The 12,309-nt window shown below is 35.5% G+C and overlaps 1 protein-coding gene across 1 annotated transcript in view; it reads right to left on the bottom strand.

The window, feature by feature from the left end:
• CSMD1 (CUB and Sushi multiple domains 1) overlaps positions 1-12,309 on the bottom strand; it is a 2,120,031-nt gene that overhangs the window by 400,996 nt on the left and 1,706,726 nt on the right. Inside the window, exons 28-29 of the mRNA XM_044659558.1 lie at positions 9,770-9,961; positions 22-160 (exon numbers count right to left, since the gene is read on the bottom strand). Coding sequence (XP_044515493.1) covers positions 22-160; positions 9,770-9,961 — 331 coding nt within the window. The remainder of the gene's footprint in view (positions 1-21; positions 161-9,769; positions 9,962-12,309) is intronic.

Raw genomic sequence — 12,309 nt, 5'->3', positions numbered from 1 at the left:
ATGTTCTTCTAGAAACCATACCTTTTGAAAATCAGGGCAATGACAAAGTCTGGGTTTACTTTTATTCTCCAGTCACATTCTTTCCCAGGAGGATATGGTTGCGGGTAGTTAGGTGATAAAATGACACCTGCTGGACCTGTCAGATTTCCTCCACATGCAGCTGTCATAAAAGAGGAAAGGGTTAGGTACAGAAAAGAAGCTCATCAATTATGTTAATTATAAACCAGAAATATGTTATAGGAAAATAAATATTCCTTAAAAACACTCCCATATACACTTCCTGAGTCATTATTTAACTTTCTGAGACTCAAGAAGTCTAAAAAAAATTTTAGCTTTCTGTTGATCAATTGTAAGCAATGAGCTTGCCCTAACCCAATTTTTTTTCTTAGAATTTCATCTTTACAACATTACTATAGATATAGATATAGAAATAGATATAGAGATATAAATATAGATGTAGATATATGTCTTTATGGATTATGTCCAATTAAAGTCCACACTAATTCGCAAACTAAAACTTTATCTATTCTTCCAAAATGATTTCATCTAGGACTCTAGTTACAAAAACATCCTCGAATATTGAATTCCCAGACAAATTTATATCATTATATGGTTCATGTTTTATATACCATGAGCAAGTTACTGCTTCATCCAAGTCACAGAATCATAGAACAAGAATTGGAAAGGACCTTAGAAGCCAAGTAGTTCAAACTGCTTATTATATAGATGAAGACACTGAGGCTTACGGCTTACAAAAAGAAAATGTTAAGTGTCTGACTTTGTCCAAGGTAATACAGTGTGAGAAGTGAGATTTGAACACAGGTTCTTTGATTCTAGAATCTATATATTTTCCATCTTACATGCCTTGCATTTTATGATAAATTATACAAATTGTCATGTAGGTGGCATATATAGATATAGAGATATACATGTCTATCTATGTATATGCATATAAAACAGTATAGTTGGCCTCAGACACTTCCCAACTGTGTGACCCTGGGCAAGTCAATTGACCCCCACTGCCCACCCTTACTACTCTTCCACCTAGGAGCCAAAACACAGAAATTAAGGGTTTAAAAAAAATTAAAAAAACAAAACAGTATGGTAAAGTTATATTAACACAATAATTTATAGTTTTACAAAAAGAGACTGAACTGATGATTTTAGGAGTGAAGAAACTTCATCTACCAATTCAGGTAAGTATCTCCTTGGTAACTTATAGTATGTCTAGAGTAGTGGTGGCAAAGCTTTTTAGAGACTGAGTGCCAGGACCCACCAACCCCACCCCACCCCCAGACTGAGTGCTGAGTCCCACCCACCTCACTCCTCCCACCCTTTCCCCAGACAAGGGAAGGAGAAAGTGCTCCCATTGACTGCTGGGCCGAGGGGTGGGTGAAGTGAAGAATGTGGTCACATGCAGAGGGGGAGGAAAATAGCTCCACCCTGAGTCTCTCTGATTTTCTAGTAATGAACTCTGGTAGGTGACTACAGCTATGCCCACAGGGAGGGCTCCGCATGCCCTTTTTGGCCTCTGTTCCATAGGTTTGCCATCATGGTGCTAGAGTGTTGAGATGTTAAATGACTTGCCCAGGGTCAGACAACCAATATGTGGAAAAATCAGTTCTTTGTTTTTCCTTTTACAGAAGCTAAATCTCTATGCTACAAGGTCTCACACATAACATTTTAAATTTTAAGAAATCTTTTTTTTTTTTTTTTTCATTTTAAAGAATGAGAAAGGTAATTTAAAAATTGGTTCCTGGAATCAGCTGGTCCGCTCAGTGGATTGAGAGCAAGGCCCAGAGATGGGAGGTCCTAGGTTCAAATCTGACTTCAAATACTCTTAACTTTATGACTCTGGGCAAATCACTTAACTCCCCTCAAATCACTCCCCACCCTCACCCCCACCCCCAGCCCTTACTACTCTTCTGCCTTGGAACAAATACATGGGATTGATTCTAAGATGGAAGGTAAGGATTTTGAAATTAAAAAAAATAAATAAATAAAATTAAAAATCAATTCCCCAAAGAGAGAAGTTATTTTTCCAGTGTAAAGTGAGAAAATTTTACTTTTTAATTCAACATATCTTTATCGAAATCCTAACTAAAGACAAACTATATGAAGTAAATATTACCAAAGCCCAAGATCATTCAATATTAGCAAAGACATTACTGACACAGATTTTAGTAAAGAATAATGTGTTATTAAAGAGGAACAGGAATTTTTAAAATCATTGATGATCAGTCATATTTAGAAGAGCCCAACACCTTTAAATCATTATTTTTAAATTACATGCATCAGAAATTAGCAAATGTGGTTTCCTTCCTCTGCTTGGTTTGAACTCAAAGAATAAGGACAAACTAATCACTTGAAATTTCATCACCATGCTATTTAATTTAGCTGTGGATACTCAATCCTTTCCCAGAGCCCTTACCTCCATTCTACTTAAGGAGAGGAAGGGAATGATCGTTTATTTAATGCCTAGCCTACTGTGTGTTAAGCATGTATATAAGGCCCAATGAGATTGAGTAGGGAAGAAATAATTTTCTACCTGAATACCTTTCACTGAATAAAGGAACAGAAGGACTTGGTGTTAATCATTTTTAAAAGGCTGAGGGGGAAGAGAAAAGGAAGAAAACAAAGCAGGGGGGACATGCTAACTGGAGAAAAGAAACTTTTTTTGAAGATCTAAGGAGCAGATTTGACTCAATACAAGTTTTCAGAGATGGGAAATGACAGATTCAGGCCATTGGCTCCAGGGTGCTCTGAGGGGGAAGAGTTCAGATATAACATTCAAATACTGACTGAAGAGAAACAAAGGGAAAATCTTGCCTTTGTTCCCTGCAGGTCCCAAGTGAGCTTTTGGGTTGAGACTGTTTAAAATCTTTAAAATGGAATTAAGTAGGCCCTCTTCCTTGTTTGTTCATTCCTTTAATTCTGGTATTCCCATCTTAATATCATTAGGTTTTAATTAGACAACATAGACAATATTTCAAATACAGATTAGAAGTGAGCCTGTAACATAACTAGTGAATCCATCAAAGTTTATCGACTTTGTAACAGAACTAACCCCCCCCCCCAAACATTTGAATATGGGGCCTCTGAGAATTATAGGGACCCTATAACTAATTTATTCAGTAATCTGCCCTTTCCTCTCCATCCCCCAATACTATCAGAGTATTCCTCATTAGCATGAACTTGGGGTAAGACAGGTGCTTCCTAAGTAGTCAACTAATCTTCATATTGCTGTCAATCAGCAGGCATTTAATTGCAAAGTTTCAGGCATTGGGTCAGTCAGTCCCTAAAAGTGAAAAAAAAAAGTGAAAAGTAAAAGTGAAAAAGCTTGCATTCTGCTGAGGAGATACAACATAGTAGATAGGGAAGTTTGGGGCAGAAGGCATTTTTAAATGGAGTAATAAAGAAAGATCTATTCAAGGATGCAGCTCTTGAACATGTGTGAACCTGGATGGGAATTAACATCTCCAAGAGATTTAAGTCAGGAGGGAGAATATTTTCATGAAAAGGGAGAGGGTAGCATGGCTTCTGCAAAAGGAATTAGAGCCAGCAAAAGATGGGAAAAGGAGGAAAGGACAGAGAGAGAAATGAGGCATTTATAAAGAGCTATATCCTAAAGATAAGGATGTGAGAAAACAAGACAGTTCCCAGTCTCAGAGCTTACTTCTTGTGGGGGAAGACAACATAGTAAGCAGAACTGGAAAAGGAGAGAACCTTTAAAAGGTAAGGGCTTCTGGTAAAAATAATTTTTTTCTTGTTAGAATAAATGATCACATGACCTTTTCCATTATGTGGCTTCCTAATTTTTAGCTAATTATTTATGCTAAGTAGCTGTTAAATTCAAAAATTATTTCTATACTGCCAAAGGAGTATAAGAGCTAGGAAAAAGTGAGTAATCTTATTTTTATATCTAGGCTAAGGCTGTTTTACATCTTGAATGTTTTCTCTTTATCTGCTGAATTTGTTTTTATTCTTTTAAGTCTAACACAAAGGCCACCTCCTCAATGAAGTTTTCTGTAGCTACAAATCTCCCTTCATTAATTATACTGATGTCTTCATCCCTCAGTAGTTGATAAGTTTCATGAGGGTAGGGACGTGTCTTATCCTATCATTCTCAACACTCAGGACAGTGCTTTGAGCAGAATTCACTTAGTACTTTAAAAAAAAATTTGAATGATTCTTCCCAGCTCACCTCCCCAACCCTTAGTTGCTATATTCTCAGGACAGGTATTCACATGTTGAGGTCTTTAGATGCTAACAAGGTACACTATCTCTGAACCCTTTATGAGTTGTGAATACCTCCCTAATTAAGTCAATAAAGGAAAACTGAGATTGGTAGAGTAAATACATTATCACAACTACAGAATTAAATAATTAGTTTAATTAATTAAATGGTTAAATAATTAAATAGTTACACCCTAGTGATTTTTCAGAGTTTCAGAATAAGAGAGATGGTAAATGGAATTGATTGTAGAGGAGACTACTAGAAAAAGGGATTTCTACATTAACACATACAGACACCCACATGTGTACATGCACACAGAGAATGTGTAGCTTCAAAGGAATGCTATTAGACTAAAAGGATAGATTGCATTCAGCAAAGAGTAGAAATATAGTCTAGATAGAAATATAGCCACCAGAGAGAGGAAAGAGCTCCAAAGAGCATAACCCCTAGTAGGAGAGAAGAGAGGCAGCTATGGACTTGGGAGACAGTAGCCTAGCTTAAAGAAACACTGAGGACTACTCAAGGTAAGGACTTCCAGATCTTGTAGTTCTAAATCTTGTAATGTTTGCCACACATGTACACTGAATACCTTCAACTATCATAATGCTCTGAAGTTTGAGCTTAATATTCCTATGTATTTACAGGAGATTTTATGGCAGTTTTATGTAAGAAAGATATTCTCACTGTTTTCACTATGTCATCTTAGTAAACACCTTTGCTGATAGCTAATTGTATCCCCTCAGTGACTACTGGTGAAACACAGTGAGAAAGGATGGTCTTGGGGTGTAGGTTTGAGGTTAGAAGTGAAAACCTACAGAGTTATCCCTAGGACCAGAGATAAGAGTTGACCTCTGGGGATCTAACCTTGTTGTGAAGGTAAAAGCAGGGAAAGGAGACAAGTGCAATGGGCACATCTAGTAGACAAGACCTTTAAGACCCTAAACAAGATCTGAAAACGAGTCAAAGGTAAGATGACGTATTGAGAACCGGGCTGGGAATGAAGAGGACTGGATCCCCATCCTAAGTCTGGCACGATGGCTCTTTTCTCTCCACCTCAGTTTTCTTTCTAAAAATGAGAGGGTTGGACGAGGTAGCTTCTATATAGGTATTTCTCACTCTAACATTATAGTCTATGACGCTAAGTCATAACTAAGAGAAGCACCGACATTAAATGTACATGCAAATGCAATATATGTGTTTGTGTCTATTTATATCGATATCTATACAAAATGGATTTCTTTTCTCTTTTAAGAGAAAAGCATGTATAGAAATAATGTCATATTCCCCTATTAGTGTTTAAGTTCTTTGCAGGCAAAGGATATATTTCATTCAAATTGTGCTTCTCTCTAAGCCCCTCATAGATGCTCAGTAAGCAAAAGAGGCTTAATTATTTACTGATTCATTCATTTATTTATTTATATAATCAGAGTGAGTGGTCTCTAAAAAAAGAAAAGAATCAAAGTTCAACATCAGATACCTACTTAGTTCTCCTCAGAGCTACAATAGGTTTTACAGTTGTTACTGGCAATTATAAGACTAACTTTGGAGCTGAATAGCAGTATAAATTAGAGGGAAAGATGTGTGAATTTGGAATTAAGTGTTTAATTTGATCTAAGCAGAGGACTATTTGTAAGCCATTAACTGGTAGCTGTTTAATGTATTCTCCCCCTAGCCAAAAATGCAGCAAACAACCTGAAGACTTCCTTCATTTAAAAACAGTCCCAACTAACAAGATGGTTGATTTTATAGGTAATTACTCTAGTAAAAAAAAAAAATCACAAATCTTGCATGTCTTTTGATGACTCAGCTTGAGGTAAAACACATGAAGATTCCCAGGAACGTTATAAAGTGTGACTACAGCCCCAAACATTAAATAAACATGAATCGCTGTCTGACAATGTTCTGAATGCTAATAAGTACCACTATTAAATAGTATGTATCCTCGGTACTCTACAATAAGTGCTTTGTGAGAATTTTGAAAGCTGTATGTCATAGCTTTATAGGACTACTGAGAATTTGAATCCTGCCATGCATATGACAATAAAAATTATTTTAAACTGCAAAATCCCCTCAAGGTCACCCTATGTAAAATGGCAGATTAACTATGTGCATGTCATTTCACTATCACTGACTCTTCTCATAGTGTAATTAAATTTTACATTTTTTTCCCAAAATAACTCATAAAGAAACACAATTGAAATGTGACAGATCATTAAAATAACAAGTTTTTTAAGTGTGTTCTTGGAATTAATCTTATATTTTATTTTATTTTATTTTTATAGTCAAGTAATTGTGAGGCACACTTTATGTATACTAACTATTATTTTATATACTGCTTATTATTATATTAATTACACTATTACTATTATATATATATATTTATAATTGTCCTAAATGAAATAAAATTTGTCATGAGTCATAGAGGGTGGTTAATCAACACAAATTTAGCAAAAATTGAAATTTTTTAATGTATCACGTGAATTTTCCATTTATAGACTTCTTTTGATCCTGTATACTTTGTATTTACTTATTTATGTATACATTGCTTTTTCCCACTGAAATGTAAGTTCCTTAAGGGCAGGAATTCTTTCCTTTTCCCTTACCTTCTTTCCTCCTTTCCCTCTTCCCTCTATTTCCCTTCTCTCATATGTTTACTTAGTTTTTTTTCCCCTTTCTCTTTTATTTCTTTAATCTTCTTCGCCTAGTGCAAAATCTAGGAAACAGTAACTTCTCCAATAATTCTTGTCATTTGGTCGATTGGGAGTAATTCATGTTGATGGGAACAATTTCCAACTTTCAATNCTATTATATATATATATTTATAATTGTCCTAAATGAAATAAAATTTGTCATGAGTCATAGAGGGTGGTTAATCAACACAAATTTAGCAAAAATTGAAATTTTTTAATGTATCACGTGAATTTTCCATTTATAGACTTCTTTTGATCCTGTATACTTTGTATTTACTTATTTATGTATACATTGCTTTTTCCCACTGAAATGTAAGTTCCTTAAGGGCAGGAATTCTTTCCTTTTCCCTTACCTTCTTTCCTCCTTTCCCTCTTCCCTCTATTTCCCTTCTCTCATATGTTTACTCAGTTTTTTTTCCCCTTTCTCTTTTATTTCTTTAATCTTCTTCGCCTAGTGCAAAATCTAGGAAACAGTAACTTCTCCAATAATTCTTGTCATTTGGTCGATTGGGAGTAATTCATGTTGATGGGAACAATTTCCAACTTTCAATAAATATCTTAAATGATGCTGAATATTTGAGAAGTCATTTCAAAGGAGAGAAATATTTTAAGCTAAGAGATTACATCATAGGCAATGTTCCATATTAAAATTAGAAGCAAACTTATAAAGTCATGAATCAGTAACTTCTTAAACTTGGAACTGTTAGTATATAGATGTATATTTTGTAGAAGGGGATTTTTTTTCAAACATTTATTAATATTCATTTTTAACATGGTTACATGATTCATGCTCCTACTTTCCCCTTCGCACACACACCCCCACTCTCCCCACCCATGGCCAATGCGCATTTCCACTAGTTTTGTCATGTGTCCTTGATCAAGACCAATTTCCAAATTGTTGGTAGTTGCATTGGTGTGGTAGTTTCGAGTCCACACCCTCAATCATGTCCACCCCGACCCATGCGTTCAAGCAGTTGTTTTTCTTATATGTTTCCTCTCCTGTAGTTCTTCCTCTGAATGTGGGTAGCGTTCTTTACCATAAATCCCTCAAAATTGTCCTGAGTCATTGTATTGCTGCTGGTACAGAAGTCCATTACATTCGATTTTACCACAGTATATCAGTCTCTGTGTACAATGTTCTTCTGGCTCTGCTCCTTTCGCTCTGCATCAGTTCCTGGAGGTCTCTCCAGTTCGCCTGGAACTCCTCCACTTTATTATTCCTTTTAGCACAATAGTATTCCATCACCAACATATACCACAGTTTGTTCAGCCATTCCCCAATTGAAGGACATACCCTCCTTTTCCAATTTGTTGCCACCACAAAAAGCACAGCTATAAATATTTTCGTACAAGTCTGTTTATCTATGATCTCATTGGGGTACAAACCCAACAATGGTATGGCTGGATCAAAGGGCAGGCATTCTTTTATAGCCCTTTGAGCATGGTTCCAAATTGCCAGCCAGAATGGCTGGATCAGTTCACAGCTCCACCAGCAATGCATTAATGTCCCAATTTTGCCACATCCCCTCCAACATTCATTACTCTCCCCTTCTTTCATTTTAGCCACTCTGCTAGGTGTGAGGTGATACCTCAGAGTTGTTTTGATTTGTATTTCTCTAATTATTAGAGATTTGGAACACTTTCTCATGTGTTTATTGATACTTTTGATTTCTTTACCTGAAAATTGCCTATTCATGTCTCTTGCCCATTTATCAATTGGGGAATGGCTTGATTTTTTATACAATTGCTTTAACTCCTTGTATATTTGAGTAATTAGACCCCTGTCAGAGTTTTTCGTTATAAAGATTTTTTCCCAATTTGTTGTTTCCCTTGTAGAAGGGGATTTTTATTACATGCAATATTAGCAAATCTAGTCACCCTCACATGATTTGAGCTTCCTTAATTATATGGCAATAATCTGATCACTTAAATAACCAACTGTAAAAGTGAAATTTGGAAAATGCCATCTAAAAGTGTATATATTTCTATGGACATGGGAAATGTATCAAAACTACATTTCCCGTGATCCAACATGGTCCAACTGGTTTCCGTTTCCGGGTCTTTGGGCTTGGGGAGGCCGATGTCTTGACGCGGGGAAGAGCTTAAATCTCCTGCGTTAGGAGGGAGTGGTCTCTTTGCCAGTAGGCTCTCTTTGCCAGTAGGCTCTTGGCTAGCAGACTCAGAGAGAGTAATGGAGGCAGCAGTTTTGAATGCTTACAAGCGCGTGGTCTAATGATTTTATCTATCAGCATGGCTTTAATTAAATTACTAATTTATATTAATATAGCAGCCTTTATCATTTTTTCATTTTAATACAACTAATATTTTTAAGACTTGATTCTCTTTTTTTATATCAGGAATCCTCATACCTTCAGTATTTATCTATCATATTGCGATACAAGATGAGAAAAAATATATAAAGTTTTATGTTAATTTTCTTTATTATTATTATTTTAGAATTTAGATCTAAAAGGGACTTTCTGGATCATTTCATACAGATCTCTCTTGCTATAGATAAAGAAATACAGATCCAGAAAAGGAAGGTGACCTATTCAAGGTCACAGAAAGAGAATGGGACAGAACCAAGATTAGAACTCTAAATCTTATTATGCTTATTCTACTATAGAACCTTCTATAGAAAATAACATAAAACGTTCAGAAAATTTTAAGAGTCTCGAGTAGCAAGTTTCAGAGATTCAGGTGATTGTAAAGCATAGTTTTGCAACAATTTTTTTGCAACATTTTTGAAGCATAGCTTAATAATTTTAATAGAAATCTTCATATTTTTCCTAAATTAAAGGTTTGGTGCTTATTTTTCTTCTTTTCCTTACAGAGTACTTACCTATACATGTAGGAGGGTCTGGCTGCCAGAAGAATCGGTTATTCAGTTGCACACAAGTGATTTTAGCCTGTCCTTGAAGTTGATATCCAGGATCGCATTGGAAAGTTATGGTATCTCCAGGTTCTCTACTATCTCCATAGCGGGTACCATTTTGAGGCATACCAGGGTCATTGCAAGTAGATGCAATAGATGCTGGAAAGAAAAGTTAGTTAAAAGATAAATTTATTTGAATCATATTTGCTAAATTTATTGGAACACATATCAACACTTCTTTGTTGCAACATTTTTTAGAGTGTTGAAGCAACTCTTCATTTATAAGAATGTAAAAGTGGGCTGTCTTCCCCAGAAATCCATTCAGTAAGTTACATATTTCTTCGTTTTGTTCTGTTCTAATGGTGAAAAAAAAAAAAGAGATAAAATCAATGCTCCTTTTTGCTCCCTTTTAAATTGGCAAATGAATTAAAAATCAATTTTGACAATCAAAACATATCTATTTAATAGTCCTCTGAATCATTAGTAAGAGTTCATCTAACAAATACAAAATTTTAAGTAATATTTTGGGTTAGAGAGAACACAAAACAAATTTACCCTGTTAGGAACTCCAAGTGCTAGTTATAAATTTATTAATATGATTTTTAAAATCGGTGTTGTTATAATAAGAGAACAAACCTAAAAAGAGGACTAAGCCAAAAAAAAGCAGTTATAGAAATTCACTTCAATTTTCTCATGTTCCCCTTCAAAAAACTTTAAAATAATGCCTCAAATTGAATTCTGTAGTGCCTGAAATAACAAGTTTGGAAGTAAGAAAATTTTCAACCCCTGGACAACTTAGAATTTTACTAAGGAAAATGAGTCTCAACAAGGTGGTGTTAGGCCCAAGGAGTTTAGCACAGGTTGACTTGGGGGCAGTCACTTTGGGAACACATGGGCTCTAGGGTAGGTAGGGGGGTCAGAGAAAAGGAGATTACAGAAGATCTTTTGTTGGTACTCAGTGCAAGACCCTCCTGGATTGCCAATATAGAGTTTTGGGTTGAGGTCTCAGGGCAAAAAGGAACACAGAGCACTGGAGCTTGTGGTATAGGGGAAAAGGAGCCCTGATCACAGTTCCAGGACACAGAGGAATGTTTATGGTCCCTTATGAGAGAATAGGATACGCTGAATCAGGGTTGAGAAGAGCACTATCGCTTGACTGAGCTGCATTTATAGGGCCAGAAGGAACAAAAGTGATCTAAGTCACAGGAGAGCATGAGCCCTGGTCACAGTTTCAGAGAAGAGGGGACTGCTTACAGCGAAAGCATAATCCCAGAGAGCAATGTCCACACCTCTCCTGAGACCACACTGCCTTAGAAGAACTGAAAACTTTCAGACCCCCAAGAATTAAACCTGAAAACAGTTGCACAAAAATCCTGAAGCTTGGAATTGTGTTCTCTCAATTCCAGGAACAGAGCTGAACTTTAACATAAAGTTACAAGTCAGAAATAGGCTTTAAATATAAGCTAACAACATAAAACTATCCTGCCCATAGAAAGTTACAATAGAGGCAGGGAAAATGAAAACACTAATTTTAACGAAAACAAACTCATTTTAAGAAGAAACAAGAGAGAAAGAGTGTTAGGAGAGAGTGGATAGGATAGTGGGAAATAAACAATTAGTAATCATAACTATGAATCCTGTTAAATGTGGTTTATAATAAACACATTTAAAACAGAGACATACACACAAAGAGTAACAATAATTCTGTTAAAGTCAAATCTATTATACTTCAACTGAAGTAAGGAAAGCAGGGGTAGCAAGCATGATCTCAGACAAAGCAAAAGCAAAAGCAGACCCAATTTAAAAAGATCAGCACTGAAACTACATTATCAATATTAAAAATATAAGCACCAAATGGCAGATTATCTACATTCTTAAAGGAAAAAGTAAATTAGTTATAGGAGGAAGTAGTTAGTAAAACCTCAACCTTCTCCCTTCAGAATTAGATAACAAAAAAAAGAAAAACTACTTTGGAAAAGATATAGATTAGATTTAATAGAGATCCAGAGAATGGAGAAAGGCAATAAAAGGGAATATGTTTTTTAAAAAAGGTAAATGGCACCTTCACAAAAATTGATCATGTTTTAGGGCACAAAAAGCTCACAAACAACTGCTTAAAAGCAAAATATGAAATGTATATTTTCTAGCTGATAATACAATACAAATTATAATCAACCAAGAGCCATGGACACATAGTTTAAAAATTAATTAAGGGGGCAGCTGGGTAGCACAGTGGATTGAGAGTCAGGCCTAGAGACAGGAGGTCCTAGGTTCAAATCTGGCGTCAGACACTCCCTGGCTGTATTACCCTGGTCAAGTCACTTGACCCCCATTGCGCACCCTTACCACTCTTCTGCCTTGGAGCCAATACACAGAAGTTAAGGGTTTAAAATAAAAAATAAAAAATAATAATAATTGAAAACTAAATAATCTAATCTTAAGGAATGAGTGGGTCAAAGAACAAATCATTGCAATAAAAAATTTTTCATTAAAAATATTGACAATGT

Source organism: Gracilinanus agilis, chromosome 2, assembly GCF_016433145.1.
Source record: "Gracilinanus agilis isolate LMUSP501 chromosome 2, AgileGrace, whole genome shotgun sequence".
In the NCBI taxonomy this organism is placed as follows: Eukaryota; Metazoa; Chordata; class Mammalia; order Didelphimorphia; family Didelphidae; genus Gracilinanus; species Gracilinanus agilis.
This window is presented reverse-complemented; position numbering and strand designations above follow the sequence as displayed.